The sequence below is a fragment of the Sylvia atricapilla genome, chromosome 1, assembly GCF_009819655.1.
Source record: "Sylvia atricapilla isolate bSylAtr1 chromosome 1, bSylAtr1.pri, whole genome shotgun sequence".
Taxonomy (NCBI): Eukaryota; Metazoa; Chordata; class Aves; order Passeriformes; family Sylviidae; genus Sylvia; species Sylvia atricapilla.
This window is the reverse complement of record NC_089140.1, coordinates 57670112-57693573: the sequence shown is the minus strand read 5'-3', so window position 1 is coordinate 57693573 and position 23462 is coordinate 57670112. Positions and strand designations below refer to the sequence as shown.

The 23462-nt window shown below is 41.0% G+C and overlaps 1 protein-coding gene across 1 annotated transcript in view; it reads left to right on the top strand.

The window, feature by feature from the left end:
* The first annotated feature begins 2517 nt into the window (after nt 1-2517).
* LOC136363925 (receptor activity-modifying protein 3-like) overlaps nt 2518-23462 on the top strand; it is a 39479-nt gene continuing 18534 nt past the window's right edge. The window contains exons 1-3 of the mRNA XM_066323373.1: nt 2518-2753; nt 19281-19310; nt 21628-21763. Of these exons, the coding sequence (XP_066179470.1) occupies nt 2702-2753; nt 19281-19310; nt 21628-21763 (218 nt within the window). The 5' untranslated portion in view covers nt 2518-2701. The remainder of the gene's footprint in view (nt 2754-19280; nt 19311-21627; nt 21764-23462) is intronic.

Below are 23462 nucleotides of genomic sequence, written 5' to 3'. Positions count from 1 at the left end.
CAGGAGAGAAGGAAAGGCAGTGTTGTTTTCTGTAGTGTAATATCTCCAGCTTTTTCTTAATTTATTTTAGGATTTTTTCAGTTTCTGTTGAAGCAGTTCAGCACCAGAGCAGGAAAGTTTATTACCTTATCCTGCACCATTCTGAACCCTGTAATGCTGGCAAACAATACCCATCCTGGCCAGCTTGACTTCTTCCATCTCTTCTTACCATGGACTCCTCAGGAACTTTCCATACTCAAACAACTACCTGCATGTCTGTCGCTATACTTTCTTTTACTCAGTGTCTTGTTAGCAGCTTTAAGCATTTTAGAAAACACCTGAAGTGATGTGATTGCAGTACTATCTTCAGGGTACCTCAGAAAGTGTCAGTGTGATCTCTGGAGGTTGTATGTCTGGAAATTAAAACAGACTATGGTTCTGAGGTCACTGTTAGTGTGTTTTGCAGATGAGATTCAGAGCTTTGTACAGCAAAGAGCATTTATAGTATTTCTTATTTGAAGGCGAATTGGATTTCTGCTGCTGAGGTAGGTACATGATGCTACCGAGGCAGATTTGCAGAACAGAAAGGTTGTTTGTGGTCATTCTGGACTGAATCTGTTTGCATTACTGCAATACAAGGAGGCTGGGGGGAGTGGGCAGTCTTACTGAAAAACTGCAAACAGTCTCAGTTTTTTGAACCATCTTTCTGACCATTCTAATGCTGTCACAGTTTTGTTCAAATGTGAATCAGACTTACTCATTTTCGACCACATTGCTGAATATATCACCTAGCATAGCTGGCTTGTTATCCAATGCAACATGCTGCATTAGTGCATTTACCTATAAATTCTGTCTATTGGTTCTAGCTTTACTGTTTGCACCTTCAAACTATGTGCTGCAAGCACAAAATGAGAAGTGCTTTCTGAATCTTGAGAGTTGGAAGAAGTAACATTCATTTTGCCAGTTTTTCATCTGAAACAGATGAAGAAAACAAATGCAATTGATGTAAAAAGACCTGTCAGCATTATCTCTATGTGTGTTGCAAAAAATATTGCCTTTATACTGTATAATATACTGTACTTTAAAAACATTTTAAACATATAATTTGCATATAAAGCATGATGCTTAACCACTTGAAGATCAGTCTAAATTATTGACAATGCTAACTGTATTTTCAGATTTGCAAGAAAAGGAATTTGGGATGAAGATCAAGATCTTACTGTTAGAAAGGATGCTATAGATGGTATAATGAGTCTGTGCTGTATATGCCTTCACGCTTGTCACTTCGCTGCAGTTCCTTCTGGCAGGGGCAGCTTGCAAACACTCCTTACAAAGCAGAAATGGCAGCCCTTCTGCTGAAGGAAGATCTCCCTGAGCTATGGTTTATTTATGGTTTATGGTATTTTACAAGATTTGCTTCCAGCTAAGTGGAAGAAGTGGCACACAACTGATAGGAGGTTCATTCTAACTGACACACTTAAATGTCTGCAGAGCTGTTTCAACACTGGATTCCCAGCCTTCTCTGTGGTTTCCAAAGTTATCCATTTCCTTCAGTTCAGATAACAGCATAAATCAGACATAAGTTGTGTACTGAAAACAGTGGTTACAAAGGCACATGCAGTGCATAATTCTGCTCTTATGTTGGGGTCCCAATCTTTAAGTGTTTGGAAGCACTGTGCTAGGCAAGCATCCAAAGTCAACGTGAAAAACCTGACTGATACCTAACACTTTGTTCTTGTGTGTGGCTTGAAAAATCTCTTTTGAAATTGAAATTTTATTGTACATTTGACCTTTAATAATAGCAGTGATTTAATATTCTACTAAAAGGCAGTTATTAAGGTGGAGTGCCCATGTACCCAGAAGAGCACTCTGGGTCTTTGTTACTGAGCAATATTATTATTTTTAGATGAGAAAAGTCACCTTTAGCAGCTTCCCAGTCTAGTGTTTCTTGATGGAGATGCTAATTTTCTAGAGAGAGAACTCCATGAACACAGCCTTTAAATATTGATGAAAATCAGGAGCTGTACCATCTCTGAAAAGAGACAGGCAAAGATGAAGTGGCAACCTAAAAATACACTTAGCATCTTAGAACTCCAGGCTGCTCTGGGTCTCCGTGGGGGCAAGCCAGCTCACTGCCCGTGTTCAGCTGTAAATACTGAGCGTGCCAACACGTCGGTGCCATGCAAGGGCTGCAGGTGGCCCTGCGGCTCCTCATGTCTTCACCCCCACCGCCAGGATGTTGTGATAGGAGGGGAGAAGCTGCTCTGGATCCCAGGGCAAGAGATTAAGAGTCCCTGAATCCCTCGGACATTTAAACCAGAACCTTCCCCGAGCGGGGTAGGTGCCTTTCCCTAGGCAGCCATACAAACCGATGGGTTGGGAGCGGCATCGTTCCCGCCGCGGCTGCTGGAGGAGCGGGACGCACGGCGCGCTGCTGCGGCCGCACACGGGGCACACCCACACGTGTCTGCCCCGCCAGGCCCGGCCCGGCCCGGCCGCCGGGTCCGCCCCGCCGGCTCCGGGAGCTCCCGGGGGCGGGGGAGCTGCTCCCCTGCGCGCCTGCCCCCGCCGCCGCCGCCGCCCGCGGCTGGAAGCCGAGGCATGAAGAGGAGCCTCCCCGGCGGGCGGGCTGAGGCGGGTTCGGGCCCTGTGCGGTTGCGGACCGGCCGCCCCATGCGGGCTCCGTCCCCCGCCGCCGCTCCCCGCCGCCGCCCGCTCCGGGATGGAGGCGCAGGGCAGCCGCCGGCGGCAGCTCCCCGTCCTGCTGTTCTGGGGTAAGTGGCTGGCGGGACTGGCGGGGGCCGTCCCGCTGCTGGGGCTCGCCGCTGCTGCCTCGGGACTGCTGCACCGGGACCGGCTGGCCATCCTGGCGTGTGCGCCGGCCCCGAGAGCAGTGCTCTCTGCCGAGGCGTGGGGCTGAAGTTCGGGGAAGGTGGGAGCGCCCTCACTTTGGCTAGAGCATCCCTTAGGGACGGGGTGTCCGGGCGTCCCTTGCCGGCGGGTCAGGACGCAACGGGGGATCGCTTTCCCTCCGGGGCTTTCCATCCCGAGCAGAGCGGCGGCTTCGCAGCGAGAGCGTTCCGGCCGCGTCGGGCGGGCAGCCGAGCCGAGCACAGCGACAGGGCCGCTGGTGCCCTTCAGTGTCGTGCCGACATCGCCGAGGGGAGTCCCCGAACAGGGCGCCCAGGCCCCAGGGAAGGCGATCTCAAACTTCTAGCGTTCGTCGGATCCCACATGAGTTCTAGAGAGGTGTGTTTGGCTGTCTGGGGAAGGTTTTTTTTCCTGCGGACTGAAGGGCTGATTCCTGTTAGAGTAGTTGAGTTCCAAGCACGCAGTTATCAAGCACAGGTATCCTTCAGATATTACACTTAAAGTGCCTCGGCTGCTAGAAAAACTATTTTATTGTTCCTTGTCAGGTGGATTGTTTTAGGGCTCTCAGATTTAATGTCTTGCAGTCATCTGAAGTTGCCAGAAGTCTGCTCGGATCGTCTTCACTCGACAGTAAACTAAGATGTAGTTGATTGCCTGTGAGTCACACTTAAGGGACAAAAGTTCAGGCCTGGTACCTTCAGAAGATGTATCTGAGGACTTCAGAACTTCCTTTGCTATTTGTAACCTCTTCCAAAGTACAAAGCTGGTAAACACTGCATATTTCTATGAAAAGACCTACAAACAAATGGACAGTTTTATTGACAGTATTCAGTAGCATCATCCTTCACCGGTCTGTCAAAAGAATGACATGTCACATGTGTAAGTTTCTGATTCTCTGTGGCTTGAAGACTTCTAACCTTAGTTGCTCACATTTCTGTTGCTCCTCAGCTGAAAAGGAATAAAAAGATGTCCAACAGTTGTCTTGACACATGAAAGATTTATGCAATCTTGAACCTAGGGAACTAGGCAATAATATTTTTGTATGAGGAGACATCTTGATGTAATTGTGTTTTTTGCAAAGCAAAATTGCCCACTGGAGATTTATTTTCAGAGATTTAGTAAAGTGAGAGACAGTGACCCTGTGGCTCAGGAAGCTACAGAAGGACATTTTTCACCAGAGAGGACAGATAAACCAATTGTGTTAGATATTTTTAACTGTGCTAGTTCCATTCCTATTAGAATAACCCACACACAGAAGATTTTAAGAAATATCTCTTAACTGATAATGCATTACTTTTGCTTGGAATTGGAAAGGGTAGATATAATCAAGAACTAATGAAATGAGACTGATTTTCTAGTAGAAAAACCATCTAGTTCTAGGATGTGAAATTAGGTTTTTTAGTAAGAAAAGCCTAAAGTGGTAAAAACCTAAAATTCTTCTTTGGGAATACAGAGACAGTTTTAAACCAGGTATTTTGGAAGATTTTTTACTTTAATTGAATGGTCATTCCTAATGGTTTCTTTTGATTAAGCAGAGAGCTGTGACCTCTGTCATTAAAGTGAAACCACCATTCCTCAGTGTTAAACTCACTGAAGGCAGTGGGAAGCTGTGGAGTTCCTTGTGCCCTTAAAGGAGTTTCCAGCTGCCTTACCGTGGAAAAGTGAAGATTACCTCTCCTTAACAAAAAAGGCTTTGCCCCCATGGATCTCCTTGCAAACATTGTGCAATCTTCTCCTTGGGTTTCGCAAGTCCATCACTCCCCCTTGGCATCCCCTTTCCCTGTTTCCCCATAGGCTATGGGGCCTGGTGTCCAGTTCTTCTCTTCCCTATGGTCACTTGCCCCCTGCCCTGCCCCCTTTTGTATCACCTGCAAACCTGAGACACTATATAACTGAGAGAAACCACATGGTCCCTCTCTTTGCCTCTGGATTCACTTGCTGATTTCTCTTGCTGGAAATTGATCTGGGGCTGAGAGCCTTCTGCCTCTCTGCTGAGCTAGCCTGGTAACATGTGTGGTTGTGTGAGCTTGATTGCTGCCTGAATACTTCTTAAGCAGTTTCTCTACGGAGAGACTGACTGGGATCTGGAAAGGCCATAGCTGCACTCTGAAATAGGCACACAGTTACAGGAAGCCCATCTGGGTGGGGCGTGGAACAGTTCTACACTCTACTTCTGTAACCTCAGACCACTATTTTCTGTATCTTTCTGCCTAGGATTCTTGACACATTATCTCTGTGCATAACTAGCTGTTGTGTTCTCCATCTTTAGCAAGGATGACAAAAAACGGCAGTGTGTTCACTCAGTGATTGTAGGAGAAGTTGGATTTGCCGAGTGTGGAGGGGAAAGAATGCATCATCTGAGGTGCTTGGTACACAAGCATGTAGTCAGTTCTATGAAGTGCTGATAACGTCCAGAATGGGGCAGAGCTGGAGACACCAGCTGTCAGGTGATACCCTCTGATTTCCTTAGCAGAGCTGTAGATACTTAGAAGACACCTACTAATTGTGGAATCTAAGCACCTAAGAATTAATCTAAGAAATAGTGTTGTATTTACCATCATACCAAATTCTCTTATTCTACTTCTATGTCTGGAAACTGAGGTAAGAAGAAATGTAAGGGCTTGACCAAGACTTAACAGACAAAGTGGATTTAATACACAGGTCATTGTTTTGGAATCCCTGCCCAAACGTTACTCCTTCATTCTTTGTGTAGCACCTGCATTTCAGTGGTACTATTTGTATTTGAGTTAAAAGATGCTACCAGAGTAAAGTTGGGTATTTTTTAAATTCTGGAGTAATCTTTCTCAATATTTTTTTATAATCCATATCAAGAGAGATGCTGTGATCCTTATCTGGAGCAGTTCTTGCATGCAGATTTCAAAGACTGTTAGTAGGTTTTTGCATTTCATGATTGTGTTTTCACTAAGCCAAGCTTAATGCTTTGGTCAGAGGTGAGCAGCTGGACAGTTGGAAACAGCCTGGTCCAAATTACATTTTTACTTTCTGTTTTAAAGGCTATACCTCATCTGCAAACAATAATGAAAAAGCTGTCTATGAAAGTCAAATTTCTGTAATGTCCTGAGCTCCTTGTGTGAAACATGGCATATGTAAGTCCAGGAGAATTTGGATTCCAGTGATGATAAAAAGTTTCAAGAGGAAACAATTTTAGCTGGTAAAAGTTTGAAAACCAAATCAAGGTTGTTTGTTTTTTGTTGTTTTTTTTTTTTTTTTCCCATTATTTTCTTATGAACATCATGCTGTTCTGCAGCTGCAAAGGGTGGAACAAAGAAAGGGAATATTGTCATAGGAGTTCTGAATTTAATAGACCCAGGCGAGTATGTGTGTGTAAAACAAATAAACCTTTGCAAAACAGAACATCTTATTCTGAAACAGACTACAGAGTTCTAAGAAAAACACTTCTCTACCAAAATGATGGTTCATTTTCTAAAGATGTGATTTTCCACACTAGGCAAGCAGGAAGACAGGCAGCAGACCCCACCAATATCCATCCTGAAAACAAAGTGTCTGGTGTAAATGCAGCCTGTGTTCCATTTTGCTGTTGGGTCCAGGCATTCTTCCCACCACCCTTCACTCTGTTTGTGTCTCCTGATTCTTTTATTCGGGAAGGTGTTGCTTCTTTCCGAAGATCTACATGTGCAACAGAGGACAGGCTCATACCAGTTCCCTTGAGAGGGCGAATGGCAGGACTGTCCCTGTGGTGGCAGGTGGACTGCAGGCAGTAGCATAGAGCATCGAATGCTGTCTCCAGCTGGGTTGGTCCCAGCCCTCAGGAGGAATGGCACTCCATTTTTGAAGGTAACTCCAGGCTAAAAGTATGGAGGAGAAAAGAGGCTTTAAACACTGATTTACGGCAATGAGATCTAATCCTGGAAACCATTTAGCTAGTAAACCCTTGCTCTGAAGTTAGTAAGATCTCGCTATCTGCTATCTCATTAAGGTTTTAAATACTTTTGGTGTCTCAGGGCTTTGCCTGTAGGTTTGTTTTGCCTGTGAGGCATATCACAAGAGACTAGGAAGTGGAGATAGAATTCTACACTGAAATAGACAGGTAGTGCTTATAGGTGCAGATACACACAAACTGCATGATTTGAATTAAAGGTCTTGAGCTGAGCTCAAAGGGAGCTATGGGAGGTTTTGTCAGTTGAACTGTGTTTAAGCATTGCACTATCAGTGCTTTTTGTGTCATTTGTGTTTCAGTTTCTCCCAGCTATCTGCTGGTAGCTGAGATGAATCATGCCTTGAACTGCAGACAAATGAATCAATTTCCAGTTTGCCTCACCAAGGAAAAAATTGCAGTGAGTGGTCCCTTACAAAACACCATTGGCTACCATCTGTGTCTTGGCTATTGAAATTAGTACTTGAGAGACGCGTGAAGAAAACAAACTGTGCTTTCATTTAGGGCTCAGAGAAATTAATTTTCACAAGCATGATGAAACCTGTTTTAATTCACACCCTTTTAGTTTAGTGAAAGCTCTCACATGAACCATTTTATTTCAGAACAGAATTTTAGAAGTGTATTATTTCATGTTTTATGGAAACAGCCTGTCTTTTCTAAAGTAAGAATCTCTTCATGGCCAGGCTTGCATTGAGATAAACTGGAAAATATAAATGGAAGAAATTGACATTATTTTAATGTGAATATGTATGTAGAGCAACCTGAATGCTGCTTGAAGGACTCTTAGATCTTCCGTGGAAATGTGCAAGTGTGAGGAAAGAAAGGAGTGGCAAAGTGGAATAGGAGAAAGGTGTCCTTTCAGAAGTTTTTAGGCTTAATCTCCCTTCATGTGTTGGCTTCCTTGAAAGCAGTCTGAAAAGAGGAGACACCTTTTTTCCTTGCTAAAAACCTCAAAAGAAAATGCAGCAGCACTGTTGGAAATGGTCCAAAGGGTAGAGAGGATCCCTTGTCTTCAGAGCAGCTTAACACTACCATGTTGTCTTGGACAAAGGGCATGCCTGCATAACAGCCCTTGGCCTCAGTTTGTCTCCAGCAGTACAGAATTTTACCTGTATGGAGACAGACTGATGGCCTTCTGCAGATGGGGTGTCACTTGCTCCCCCATGCTCTGAGCCAGGGGGACTCTCACCTGAAGAGGAAGATGTTGTAGGTGCTGCTGAGACCCTAGTAGAGCACCATGCTGATGAAAGTCTTGTTTGCATCTAACCAGATTAAACTGGGTGAGCAAAGGACTGTGCAGAAGCACTGGGCCCTACAATAAAGCATCTGTTTTAAGATTTTCACACTCTAATAAATACAACTAAATTGCCTTTATTTTACAGAGCATTATCTGTGGGCAATGTCAGAATAAGTAATATAAATAACATTGGCCTGTATTGACTGCCACTTTTTGTGTGAAATAATTTTTTTTCCAAATGTCACAAGTGACAGATTTCTTGTGCATCCTTTTGTATCCAGAGACACTCATGGTAGAGACTCTGATTGTTATAAACTATTATTGCGTTGTTGTTGCTGTGGTTGTTGTCTCAAAATACATAGTTTGATACTTGACAGAATGTGCTGCCTTTTTTCTGGGAGGCCCTCCTTTGGCAAGAAGGGAAAGAGATTTAACAGCTATAAAATGTTCTGAAGAGATGGGGAGATACTGGAACAGGAAATGGAGTCATTCAAGTGGTCATCAATAGGACACAAAGCTCGGGTTTCTTCTGAGACTTCAGAGTTTGGACTTAAGCTTTGATCTGTAATCTTCATTCTTGCTGACGCTCTGTGACTGGAGAGTGTTCTCATGGCTGTTCTCCTGATGTGAGCTTGCAGTTGGTATTGTCTGAAGAGCTGTGGCTGTCCGTGGGATACCCAGACACATGTTCTGTAGCTTTGGAGTGGAGGTGGCCCTTTGCTTGAAGGGGAATCTCAGCCTTCGTGTCATGGTTTTGCTGTCTGGTAGCCACATGGGGCTGTGGAAGAGATTTTCTCTTCATGCTTTTTTCTGACAAGTGGCTACAAGTGTAATGCAGTCTTTCCACATCTCTTGAGTTCATGGGCTGTTCCAGCTTTACTTATCAAGGATCTCCATGTTCCAAGAACATAACTTGTCCAATTCAATATGAGAAGAGGTTTCTGTAAATGTATTTAGCAATGTGTATTGCAAACTTACAATGATAAAGCATTAAGCTTATGTTTTCACGAGAAATAGGAAAAATAAGTTTATTTTTGCTTTCAGTGAAGAGATGCTTAAAGCCTTTATTTCTATGGAATCATCAGTTGTCATTCAGTATGTGTGGAATCTCCGGTATTGCTGTTTTATTTTTAGGAAGCATATCAATATTTTGGGTTTTTTATAAGCTATGTCTGTATTTCAAGCTAATGTAAAGTCAGAACTTACTGTATCATGTTAAAAAATAATGTTAATCTCTTATTTTTGACCAGTGGACCTAGATAGATTTGCATTCAGGAATGGTTACCTTTGCCATTAGTAAATGTGACTGCTGAACATACTTTCAGGGCTTACTTACTTCCCACTTTGGGGTGGGAATTTTTTACCATGATTACTTAGTGATACACAATGAAGTCGAGATAATATTGCTGGAATAGCCATCAGTCCAGTTTCTATTTAACTGGCTCCAGTGTAAACCAGAAACAGCAAAAAAGTCAGAGCATTGCGAAGTAAAGGTCAAAATAAAATTAAGCTCCTCAAAATATTTGTTTTCTTTCTGTATTTTAAGAATTTTTTGAAAGAAATGTTAGTGCTCTTTTCTTGGATTTAAATATTTTTGAAAATGGGCAGAGGAATCTCCCTCTGTGAAGTAATGTGACATTTTAGACTTCCTATTTTCAGTGGGTTTTAGTTAAAGTAGGTTCTAACTCCTCTTTGTCTTATCTTTATGGTGGAGCAGTATAGAACAGGTGGAAAGTGCACTGCAGCACCATAAGGATGCTTGATGCTATATGGCTCATGCTGTTTCTGTGCCAAATATGCCTGTACAATATTTAGGTTTTCTTTTCCTCCCAGCTACTTCATACTTTATCATGCAGTAATTTAGAAAACAAAACTTGTCAAAGAAATAAAAAGTGCTGGTAGGGACAATGTAAAATAAACACCTCTTGTAGGAAATGGAGGATTCTTGCAGTCTTGAAAAATACACTGGAAATCTTTATGAAGAATATCTGGTTTTGAGTAGATGTTCTGTGCTTGGTCCAGAAATTATTGTAAGGCTTTCTTTACCTTTTTCTACAAAAGTTCTGGAAGATGGGAAGGATTCCATCTGGTGTCAGAGTGTACTACTCCACAGCTGTATAAATAAATTAAGCTCCTTCTTACTTCATGAGTAAAAGTATTGTTGACACATTTGCAAGACTAGAGGGAGAGGAGTACTGATTCTTATCTACTCTCTTTTCTACTTATTTCTTGCATGTCTCCAAAATCCTTAGGAGGATTTCCCTCAGACTTTAGGTGAAAAAGTTTGCCTGCCATATGGGAGCAAAGCCACAGAAAATACCAGCCTTAGAACATCTCTGAGACTATGAAAGCAGGCAGATTTAGGTAAATGGTTTTGCAGGCCGGCTGATAGTGTGGGAGCTAAACAAACCCTGATCTATAGATGAACAGAGAATAACCAATGTTTTCAGTTGAATCTGCTGTTGGCCAAGGCTGAGCCCATTAGTGGCAGTGGGAACACTTCTGGGATTACGTATGACGATGGGAAATAAAAACTGCTGCAGAACAGCAGCTGCAAGTGTGGAGTGAGAACATGTGACAGAAGCAACTCTGGTGAGTTCAGAGGGAGGGGGAAGAGGTGTTGCAGGAGCCAGAGCTGAAATTCCCCTGCAGCCTGTGGTGAAGACCAGGGTGAGGCAGCTGTGCCCCTGCAGCCCATGGAGGACCCCATTCCCAAGCATGCAGTAGCAGAGATGTACCTACAGCCCCTGGAGGGCCCCATTCCCAAACATGTGGATGCCAGAAGGAGAACGTGACCTTGTGGGAAGTTTTCAGGCTCCTGGCAGGCCCTGGCACCCGGTGGAAGGACACACGCTGGAGCAGTTCATGAAGAACTGCAGCCTGTGGGGGCAACTCATGTTGGAGAAGTTTGTGAAAGGCTGTCTCCTGTGGAAGGGATACAGCACTGGAGTAGGGGAAGAGCGTAAGGAGTCATCCTCCTGGGGAGGGAGGAGTGACAATGTGTCACTGCTGACTGCAGCCCTCATCCCCCTACACTTCTCCAGGAGGAGGAGGTAGAGAAATTAGAAGTGAAATTAAGCTTGGGAAGAAGAAAGAGGTAGGGGGAAGGTATGTTAAGAATTGGTTTTATTTCTCATAACCCTACTCTGATTTTTATTGGCAATCAACAAAATTAATTTTACCATGTTGAGTCTCTTGCCCATGATGGTAGCTATTACATGATTTCTCCCTGTCCTTGACCCATGAGCTTTTCATTATATTTTCTCTCCTGTCTAGCTGAGGAGGGCTGTAATAGACTGGCTTGATTGGCACCTGATGGAATGATTTACCCCAGGAGATTGGCCTACTTAATTTCTGATGCCCAAATCTGTTGCTTTGGAATTTTCTAACACCTAGGAAAAATTATGATGTCCAGGGATCATGCTGCCATGCAAGGATCTGTTTTCAGTGTTTATTCCTTTGGAGCGAGGGTGCTGTTGTAAAAAGCCTCTACTTGTACATATACAGCAGTATAAGTAGACATGTGAAGCATGTGAAGTTAGTGTTTCATTGTTCCTGAGAGTTCTTCATGGCAACATGTCATTTAAAGTATTCTGTGATCATGTAGGTGAGTATCTAGGGCTCTGGAACCCTGGTAGTCAAGCTGGGCTGCTGAAGAAGAAACCCCACGTTTGGATGGGCAGGCCATCTTAATATTTCATAGTAGGCATAGAATTGAAAGAAAACATGAATGACTTCACTGGAATCATGCAGATCTTATGCCTCAACATGGTATATAATAGCATTAGGAATCTATGAGAGGAGTACATGGAGCATCAAGAGAAGGTGGATGGCAGAGTGGGAATTTTTGTCGTCTGGTCAGAAAAGGAAAAAATAATTTTCCCAGGCCTTCTATGATGGTGGTATCTTGATTTACATGTTCTGCCTGTCAAGGGAAGAAGGAACTTTAAATGTCTTCAAGTATCCCATGGTTTTAAACACTTCCTCAGGAGGGAGTGTGCTGTGACCCTTGTCTGTAAAATCTTCCAGGGTCATTTCCCCTTCCCAAAGTTATTGGGAAAACAAAAACCAAAAAAAACAAAAACAAAACAAAACAAAACAAAAAAAAAAAAAACCACAAAAAAAAGATTGTTTGACTTCTTTTTCAGGCTACCTCACAGGAACAACCTGGAGCCTCTATTGGCCTTGAGGGACTAGTGTTTCACACTCTTTCTTAGGTGGGTAGGTATGGAATAAAGTCTGTATTCTGCTGAATTTTCTCCCTTATTGTAGGGAAACCTTCTGATTTTTTTCCTTATTGCAAGGAAACCTTACCTCACATCACATTTTTTTGTGTTTTCCTGCCTTTTCAACTAATGACAGACACCTGGGTTGCGATAATGAGCAGCCATTAGATCAAATACATGTTTCCAGGTGATTAGGTGGTACAGTGTCAAGCCAAGGTCCTGGATGCAGATGGCCAACTTCAGGGGCTGTCACAGTTCTCCTCTGGTCTGGGGTGTGTGTGTCTCTCAAATGTAATTGTAAGCTACTTCACTGTTGAGGGCAGTGAATCAGAATTATGCTGTCTCGTTTGTTGACATACCTTTCCCATTAATTGCACAGCTGACACATCTCACAATTATCTTTTGGGCAGAGAGATTATGTTCTTCAGTTGCTTTGGTAACATGTCCTGAGAGGAGATAGTGGTGAAATAGGTACTGGCACCAGACTGCTGCTGGCTCACAGTGTAGTTAAAACTGCTGCTGGTTTCTGCTTGTGACCTTAGACAACTTACTAGTTCTATCATTATTTCCATAGTTCATGTAAAATGGAGGCCTCAGTAGCAGTACCTCACAAGGCTGTAGTGAACCTGAAGAAGTAGAGATGTTTGGGAGTATAAAAAGATTTTTCACTTTCATTTGCTAGAAGTGTATTTATCTGTAGTCATAAATCACGAAGAGCTATGGTCTGGTTGTTCTAGATGTTACACACTTCTGAGGCAACTACTGTATGCTGAGACTCAGAAGACCAGGTCTTGCAGGCAGAAGTTAGATGGAAACAAGGAGCACAAAGCCTTTGGCAGGCTCACAGATAAATGGTGAATAACAGTCTTTGCCTTACGTCCTAGGTAACACACACAGAAATTAATTCAGTGAATTTGGGTTTATTAGGAATGTTATGTTTGCCTCTGCTGAGCATAGGCACCTCCTGATGTGTGTAATCATCTGTAACTCTCTTCCTTCCACCTTGTATCATAGAATCATAGAATAACCTGAATTGGAAGGGACCCTCAATGATTGTTGAAGTCCAGCTCCTGGCCTTGCACAGGGCAACCCTAAGAATCACACCATGTACCTCAGGGTATTGTCCAACTGCTTCTTGAACTCTTTTAGCCTTGGTGCTGTGACCGCTTCCTGGGGGAGCCTATTTCAGTGTCAGCCATCCTCTAGGTAAAGAACCTCTTCCTAATAACCAGCCTAAACCTCCCCTGACACAGTTTCAGGCCATTCCCTCAGGTCCTGTTGCTGGGCACCACAGAGAAGAGATCAGTGCCAGGCCTTCCCCTTCCACTCATGAGGAAGTTGTAGATCACATCGAGGTCTTTCCTCAGTCTCCTCCAGGCTGAACAACCCAAGTGACCTAAGCAGCTCCTCGTATGGCTTCCCTCTTCACCATCTGGACTTCAGCAAAGCCTTTGAGACCAACTCCTGTGGCATGCTCGTGGAGAAGCTGGCAGCCCATAGCTTGGACAGGAGCACTTTTTGCTGGGTTAGGAACTGGCTGGATGGCTGGGGCAGGAAAGTGGTGGTGAATAGTGTTGCAGCCAGTTGGTGTCTGGTTCTAGTGGGATTCCCCAGGAATCAGTGTTGGGCCCTGTTTATTATCTTTAATGATGATCTGGATCAGGAGATCAAGTCTACACTTAGTGAATTTGTGGATGACACCAAGTTGGATGCAAATGTTGATCTGCTGGAGGATAGAAAGGTTCTGCAGAGGGATCTGGACAGGCTGGATCAATAGATCTGAGGCTCGAAAAGGCCAACTGTCCTACACTTTGGGCACAACAATCTCATGCAGCACTGCATGGCGAGGGCAGAGTGGTTGGAAAACTGGCTAGTGGAAAAGGACCTAGCAACTTCCAGCACAATATGGATCTTAGTGTACAGCTAAGAAATCCCTTCACAAGTTAGTTGTTGAACTGGTATGTTTAATTTAATTATTTATTTGATAAATGATTAATTATTAATAAAGAAATATTGTATTAAAATACTGGTTATTTATTTATTTAAATAGAGCATATCAGTTTCAAAGTAGTAGAAAACCCATCCAACACTTCTGGAAGTAGACAGACTGTTCAGAAATTGTGGTGCATTATTAATATGCTGCCAGCAGTGATGTGAGAACTTCAAAAAACAATGTAAAGGACAATAATTTGTACTACTACTCTGAAAGATTCTTAGTTGAAGCATGAGTTCAGAATAATGGTCACACTTCCTTGCAGTCATTGAAAGCTGGGGAGGTCTATATCAACATGGGTCGGAATAGGTGATGCCTTCAGAGTCATTCTCTGTTGATTTCTACAGATAAAATGAAAAGGCTTGATTTGCTTCCTTTCATGTGTTTCTTGCTCTGCAGGAAGAAGATTCTAATGTCCAAAATAGTTAACAGTCTGAAATTACCTTTACAATTTCAAAACAATAATGTAGTGCCTCAAAAAGTGATAAAGTAAGCATTGAGCTGCCCTTTTGCTTTTGGATATTGTATTTCTATGGCTATATATGCATCTTCCATACCATTGACACAGGGTGACAAAAAGAGCACTGAAAATGATTCAGCATCAAAGCAGGAGATAATGCAGAGCTGTTAATAATCCATGAGAGCTAACATAATCCATGTTATGCTAGCTCTCAAGAAAACTTCTTGAACCTAGAGACAGATCAGTGCACCCTGCCAACAGGCTTACCTTGCTCCTGCCACTCCATACGCTGAGACACATTTTTTTCTGGGCCAATTTTGAATGCAAGTGTAACACTTCTTTCAAGTACTATATTTATTGCAAGCTTTTGTTTATTCCTGGCATCCTTCCTTTATGTTGAGTTCCTGCCATTGCCTGTCTCTGTGAACTTCAGTTGCCTCATTTCCTTGGTTGTCTTCACACTACATGGTGTTATTTTTGCATCCTGTCCCTGTCCTCCTCTCCTCATTCCACTCCTCTTATGAAAAAGTGTCTAAAGGACAGTTGGTAGCTGAGAACAAAAGATGACCTTCTGAACCATGTATATTGTGTAGAGAGTTATTTAAAGAATGACAGGTGGTTTAGTTTTTGTACCAATAGTATTATTTTTCCTTTTCTTCCACTTTTACAGTGGCCTCTGGGCTTTCCCATCAAGGTGTAGGATTTCTTAGCCTATTCAGAGCATGTCATGTTTTGGCCATGTACATTTGAGTTGACCCCAATAGAGGAATTTTAGCAAAGCTTTTGGGAGGCAACCATGTGACACTTGTGTTAGCTCATCTTGTGCTTCTGTATTCAGACAGACCCTAGTGAAATGAATATCTTAAAATTATGAATGCCCAGGAAACAGATAATAAAGAAACCCTACGCCAGTGTTTTTTTGATGTAGTAGGATACCTCTTGACATTGTGTGAGACCATAGGAGAAGTAATTTCCATGGGGAATTTCTTTTGCATTAGATACCCTGAAGTGTCTATGCATTCCTGCTAGAGCACGTAATGGTGCGACTTGGGGTTTGCATAAAAGATTGTTGAATTTAACATGATCTTCAGTAGCACCTGTCCAACAGTTAGCTTTATTCAACATATTCAACCTTTAGAAACACTAGACTGCTGTAAGATTGGCTTATTCAGTATTTAAAATCAGGTTTATTAAAAAATGTGAGTATTGAGGTTTGATCAGTATGACAAAATTATATAGATATATATAGATTATATTAATAATAGAGTATTAATCTCTCACCTGTGTTTCCAAAAAGTCATATGTGCATGATTGTAGAGCAGCAGTTCACATTTCAACCTCTGGTTTTACTTGCTTTTGTGAACCATATGTCAGGACAGTTATGCGCTGCTATCAGTGAAACTTCAAGTTCTGCAGAGAGGCAGCGGTTTGGTTAGTACATAACTTCTAGTGGAGATCTATCCTGATGTAGATAAAGATTTGGTGATGGTAATTGACAGGATTTTCTTTAAAAGGAGATACAGAGGTAGGCTCTTGACATGAGGTTTAACTCAAGGTCCTTATATGTTCTTTTTGCTTATGAAAATTATGATTGATAAAAATGCGGTTTTGAATAAACATCACAAGTTCTGAAGAATATACATAGTATTACACTGCTGTAATTGCTGGTTGAAAGGTGCATACACCAGTTTTATCTGTTAAAATAAGAATTATTCTGAGAAAGTATGGGAGACACTCAAAATATTTTACTATACTGTCAGTAATAGCATCTTGAAGAAACATTCATACAGAGGAAGATTGTGACATTTCACTCATATATTTACACAAGATTTTCAGAATGGTTCTTAAAACATGTTTGGAGAAAGGTGGAATAGGGAGAACACACAGCAATTCATATGCTGATTCAGATTTGTTTAAGTAGTTGCAAGGCTTCTTTTAGTAGAACTAAAAGGACTACTTTTTTGAAGTAGTTGCAAGAAGTTCAGGGCTTCTTTTAAGCCTCTGGGAAAATATCAGTGAATAATAACAGTATAGAAAAAAAATAAACATTAAGAAATATTTTTCCATTTCACAGAAAAAGCTTATGTACTTGACAAAATTATAGGACAGTTGCCATGTCATGTATCTCAGTTGTGAATATACATATGGCTGTAAATATTATTTTGAACTCCTTTTTCAGTGTCAGAATGATGTCTTTTTGCAAAAGGAGTGTAGAGAGTAAATAATAAGAAGTTCTGGTGAAGATCGAGGATGAGAATTTTCATATACAATGTCTTGAAGAAAGTTGTGAATAAAAAAATTGGATTTTTTTCCTCAGTTTTCTTATTTTCTATTACTCTCTCCTAGTTTGTTTATCTTCTCTTTTTCTTTCCAAAAGCCCTTCAAACCTATTTTTCCTCATTCTTCATTTGATGATGCTTTGCTTCACCTCTTGCTCTGGCTCTAACATTGTTGTTCCTTTCCCATCTGATTCAGCTGATACTAGGGATGATCACACATGCTTCTACTGTGTATGGAGAAAAAAAAGTGAGCAGCCAGTTCAGGCGGCTAGTACAATTAACCTGAACCTGCTTTTCTTTCCCTAAATGTTAGTTGAGGTGGGACTGTATGCCAACTGTTTTATTTTGGGGTCTTGGTAACATGTTTCAACACCGACCCAGTTTGCTGCCTCTATGAATCTTCTAATGAAAGATGTCATGGCATCAGCCTTTCAAGAAAAAGCTAAGCTTGCCCTGTCTTAAAAGAGCTACTGGAAAGTTTTGTGCAAACTACCATGGCCAGCATGCTGTAGTCTCCTGATTAATTTTTGTTATGAGTTGAATATCTCAGAGGAAAGAAAATAGAGGGGTGGTGCATGGTAATCTGAGTGGCTGTTTTACTCTTCTCTGAAGGTATCTGGACTCTTTTGGTTGAGAATAGGTGGAGGACATCGTGTGTTACTTTGTTATGAGCAGATCAAAAAATTCAAAAAACGTGTTTTCTTGTGGGCAAGAGGATTTGTGAGCACTAACCTGTAAGCCTTTATTCAGTATTTGGTTTTTCATAGCTTTCCTCACCAGCACTTGGGGCAGTGTGGTTCTTTCTAGTTGTAAACCTTCTCTTTATTTCTATTGCTGTGGTCTTGTGAGGATTATTGCAGTCATAACTATAAAAGATGTAGAGCATAGTGATAGGAATTGATAGAATAAGAATTGGAGGTGCATTCTGTGATCTTCCAGGGTAGTACCTGGGCTATCTGTGTGCACCCTACACTCTTTACTCAGAATGGGTGGGTTTGGGTTCATTGTAAAGTGTGTTCTTTTAGTGTGATCTTCAGTCTTTCTGTGGTCAATAAAGCACATTTTCAAATGAGTATTCAAGAAAAACCTACCTGGGGAATCAAGTATATTTATTAGTCCATCTGCTAATAGCCTGGAAAGAAAAGTGCTCTGTTTGTGAAAGAGATACAGCCATCAGAGTGTATTATGGGGTTTCATCTCTGTGTTTGGATGCAGGACAATTTTCCAGTGTGTGGATTCCTGCTCTTCACAGTACATTCTGGCTCATTAATAACTAAGACAGAGACTAATGCTTTTCTGGAAGAAAAATATGTTCCTTAGAAGGATCTAAATTCTTCTTGCTTGCACATACACAATAATTTTCAGTTAACTCAGTTGACAGCTTGGCACATCTCAGTGACCATGGTCAAGATTAATGATTGGTACTGATACTCTGCTACGTATATCTTGATTCATTTTACTGAGTTAACAGGTATTGTATAAACAGGGAGGCACCCATCTGTGTGAAATCATTCATTGAATTTCTGATGTGACATTAACACTATAAAGATTAGTCAGCAGTTTTTATTTTTCTGTGGGACATCAAAAATAATTGAAGCCATGTCTCTCTTAGCTGTTACAAAATCCTGGGTGTGGCTGGAGCTGTGCAAACACAGTGGGATTCTGTTAATTTAATCCATTTGGATATACTGCAAATCACTAATCAGAGGGCTTCTTCTGTTGGTATAGTCTGTTTCCATTTGGATGCTCTTCTGACATACCTGTGTTAGCATAACTTCAGCATAAGAAGTTTATAGGTTTTGGTTGTAGTGTTTTTCAAAATGTGTGACTTTACTGTACAAAAGCTGGAGACTTCAACACAGCCATATGCTTTTAACGAAGAACTTATGATTGTGTTTGCTTAACAACAAAAGGATTTTTTTTCTCTACATGTTAGAATGTGCAGTATGCCTATGTTTCAAATGATGTATGTGTTATCTTCTTGAGCTTTTTCACCATTAAAAATCTTGAAGTAAAAATTGCCCTGTCTCTAATCCATAATTCTAGAAACTAGAGGAAGTAGTGGTATATACAGACCCATAACAAGTCTGACTCAGCCATTTATAAGATAGATAAAAAGGAATTTATAAACAAAATATTCTCCAAATGCTCATTATTTCATCCAGACGCACTCTTAAGAAAACTGAAACTAATGTTTGAGTAAGCATTTTGAATATACTGTCGAAATGTACTTATCCTCTACTTGGCTTGTAATTGCACTAATCATTTTATATAAGAGTATGGAGGTATCTAACTCATCTCTTTCTTTTGTCTCCCTAGTTAATGGTCTAATAACGCTTGGATTCGCAGGTGAGCTTCACTTCAAAAATTCAAGCTTCTGTTTCTGTTTTGCTAATGGTTGACATTTGAGAAACACTTCCATCCTATCTCATCTCCCATTAGTCAACTATCATGCATTTTTTACAACTGGTCTTGTCCATTTGCTGTATGCGAAGAGAGTGCTGTAGTGTTTTGTAAAGGTCATTCTCAATAGTGATGATGAAACTACAGAACTATCCATGATTTTTAACTCTTCTAGTCAGGGGTTTGAACAGAAACTCTTGTGTCATCAAGTTGTGCTCAAATGACTGTGATAGAGAGTTTTTCTTCTGTGACCCTGCAAAACATTGAAGTTTTAAATACAGACAACCAAAAATACCAAGGGCATTGGAAATCCATTTGAACCCTGCTAGGAAGGGGCTGGAGTAAATTGTCAGCACGTGTGACTAAGTGGAAGAAAAACTTACACTCTGTTGGATTTGGTTATAAATCAAATGATAGCTGCCTGTTTAGAATACCCTGCCAGAAAAAGCAGCTTTCCATAACTTTTGTCAAAGCATCAGTGCCGGATTTAAGTTGCGAGCAATGCAATTTTCATATCTAGTTTCAAATTCTGCACAGCTTTAGCATTCATCTGCAGGTCTGGCTGTGGAGAGTGTAACTAGTAACTGCTGCATCGGCTGGATGAATTGACAGGAGCACTTAAGTAGGCAGGATCCATGTTTCCATGTTAATTTCCCATGAAAATTATACTGTGCCGTGGTAATTTTCGCCATTTCTCTCAGTGGTGATTAATTGTAGTTCAGAACTATGAATAACTCCTCTCCCTAGTGTAGATATATGCTCAGTGAAAAAAAATTTTTAGGAGTAAATGATCTGTTCTCCTTGGCTTTATTCTTAAAAAAGCTGTTCCTCCAGAGTTCTCAGGGAGATTCCCTGATACACCAATTTGTTAGGGTTGCAGTTTTGTTCAGGTAGATGCATTTCTTGGATTTCAGTTGCTGTGAAAGGAAAAAATTACACAGGTTTTTTTCTTTCTAATTTAATCTAGGCATTTGTATTAAAGATGTTTATATACATATATTTACAGGTAATTTTCAATGTTAATGCATTTTTTATACAGAAGAGTGGTCAAAATAGTGGCATCTGTAGAGATAAAGCAAGACGTGTTTAATGGCTTGATCAAAACAATGTTTCAGGCTTATCAAAATTAAACACATTAGTCTGAAGAGATTTTTTTTCAGAATTTCAATTTTATAAGAAATATCAATATGTTATTTTTGTACTCCAACACAGGCACATGCTGGATGGGAAAAACATTTGACTGACTAAATATACTGGAGTTGCCATTATAGGCTGAAAAAGTTACAGGCTTGCTCAAGGTTAACTCTTTGTTTGCAAGTAGCTATATGCTGTAATTTCAGCATTTGATAATTGTAGATAATTCATAGAATTACAGAATTGTTTGTGTTGGAAAAGACCTCTTATGATCGAGTCCAACTGTTACTCCAACATTACCAAGTCCACCACGAAAATTCATCTGTAGGTTCCACATCTACACATCTTTTAAATACCTCCAGGAGTGGTGGCTCAACCACCTCCCTGGGTAGGCTGTTCTACCCCTTTTGGTGAAGAAATTTTTCCTAATATTCAATCTTAACATCCACTCACACAACTTGGAGCTGTTCTCTCATCTGTTACTTGGGAGAAGAGACTAAACCCTGCTTGGTTACAGCCTCCTTTCCGGAAGTTGTAGAGAGCAATAAGGTCTCCTGAGCCTCCTTTTCTCCACACTAAACCCCAAGGTCCATCAGCCACTCCTCATAGGATTTGATCTAGACAATTCCTTTAGTGGTTATACTGAAGAAAAAGCTGCGATTGTGGAAATTCACACCCTTTAGCTGGTAAGAGATAAAAATATTTCCAGTGTTGAAGGAATTTCACAGTAATATAGTTAGTTGAATGTGGTGCATCTGTGTAAGCTTGAAAAGTGCTTTCTGCACTGAAATTTGGGATTGGGAGATCCATCTAACTTTTAACTAAAAATGCAAATGAGTTAGTATGAGTAGTAGATAAGTAAGGCTAGAAAAGTGATTAGATAGGTTCCTCTATGCTAGGTTTAAAAGGCAGTACTATATATGGTAATCTTTAGTTTTTTATACCAAGTTTTAACATATTTATGTAAATACATGCTTTGTCTATTTTCTAAAATTGCTTAGAAAATGAAATGATAAGCTAAGCTTATGAGAATGTAAGTGGCAAGTTGGACTGTGTGAACAAATTTGAGTGATGTGTTTGTGCTTCTTTTTCAGTGTTTGTGATTAAAGGTGCTTCTGATGTCTCCTAGGTGCACATCAACAGATTGAGCTCTGCAATGAATCTCTCATGTTACAAAAGTTGCCTGCCTGTGGAAAATCCTTTGAAGACATGATGAAGAAAGTGGACTCAAAAAAGTGGTGCAACCTGACAGAATTTATCATGTAAGAGTTAATTTTGGTTATAATAGTTCTCACCTAATGCATATAACATATTTTTGTTCCAGAAAATAGAAAGCCTTCTGTATCTTGCTGCCACTTGCAGAGAGCTAAGCTGTAGCACTTAAGCCCTGCAGTAAGGCCATGTGCAAGCAGAGACACCTGGCTCTTAACTCAAACAGTATGCAGAATAGTCCATTTTAATGAAAACTACCCTATTTAATACCAGCTGGTATTGCATTACCTCAGACAGTTGTGTTCACATTTAATCTATATTTCTGTGCCTTTTAGATAAAAGTTCCCTAAGTGATTTCTTTTCCGTGAAACCACTAAAGCAATAATGCTTTTAGACTCATGCTGTTCTCTCTCTTGACAGCAATGCAGTTTTCTCCTCTGATTTCTTTTTTTTTTCAGTGAGATGACATTATTTCAGAAATTCACCTCAGGTGAAATTGTCCTATCCAAATTTAAAGTGATTTGTCTTATTGAACCTGCTGTCATTTGTTTCTTTGCCTGCCAGCTAGCATGGGGAGAGTGAGCACCCCCCATTCTGTCTGCATGTCTAAAATACTGCAACATTGACAGTAGTGAGGATGGCATTATTATTCTCTAATCTCTTTTCCTGTTCAGTAGTTACCAGAGTTACTTGAACATCCCTCTATAAAGCTGCACACTTCAAATTCTAATCTGGAGAAAACCCACAGGGTTTGTGAAATTGGTGGCATTTTTGGCTTTGTGGAGCATCTGCTTCTTAAGACATGTCTGCTCATGCATAATGCCTGGTTTTCGGAAGCGCTGAGTACCCTCTACCAACTGAAATGAGAGGAAACTGCAGGTGTTCAGCACTTCAGGAAACAAGACTCAAGTGAAATAGAGCTGGTATGGTTCAAGCCATCCTGAAGCAGAACATCTTCCTGCATTTGAAACTGTGCTGGGGCTGTTTCCAGAGGCTGCTGTGGAGTCAAGTAGCCCCAAGCCAGCTGTCCCCACACCTGTTACAGTGTCATTGAGCCCCAAACATGTTCTTGTAGGATTGTTGGTCTTGTGTCCCAGTCAGTGTCATGTGATACAAGACTTTAACTAGCTAATCATCAACAGACTCAACAGATAATGAAATATTCTGCAGTGCAGCAGTTCCTCATGACTCCCTTCGCACCAGCACCTGTGTTGAAATGCCCCCTCACATTTATTTGCACACCTTGATGACTTTAAAATCTTGCAGTCTGTTAAAAGATAGATTCTTAGATCTTATGGCACTGGAGGGAAAGATGCACTCATGCAGCTCTCTCCAGCAGTGGGGAAGAGCAAGAGAAGGTTTTCTCATCTAAACCAGCTTGCAGAAATCGCTGACAAAGAAGTGTCAGAAAGAAGAAAAAGAAAATTCCTGCAGTGCTGGTACTGGTAAACTTGTTTAGTACATATCTGTACATTATGGAGCAATAAATTTAATTTTATAACTTGTCTAGATACGAGAGGTTTTATTTATTTTGAGGGAGACACTATAATTTTGCTGTATTTTACCTTCATCACAATTGTTTTAGAATCGCAAGATTTCTTTGCTGATATCTTGTTTGGCTTGATCAGTGACCTCAACTAATGGGATTACTTGCAGCAGTGAAAAAAGTACTTATAGGAACCAAAATATTAGACTGGGCCTTTATTAATGCAGGTGAAAAAACAGGCAGCTTTTTGCAAGACTTCTGCTAAA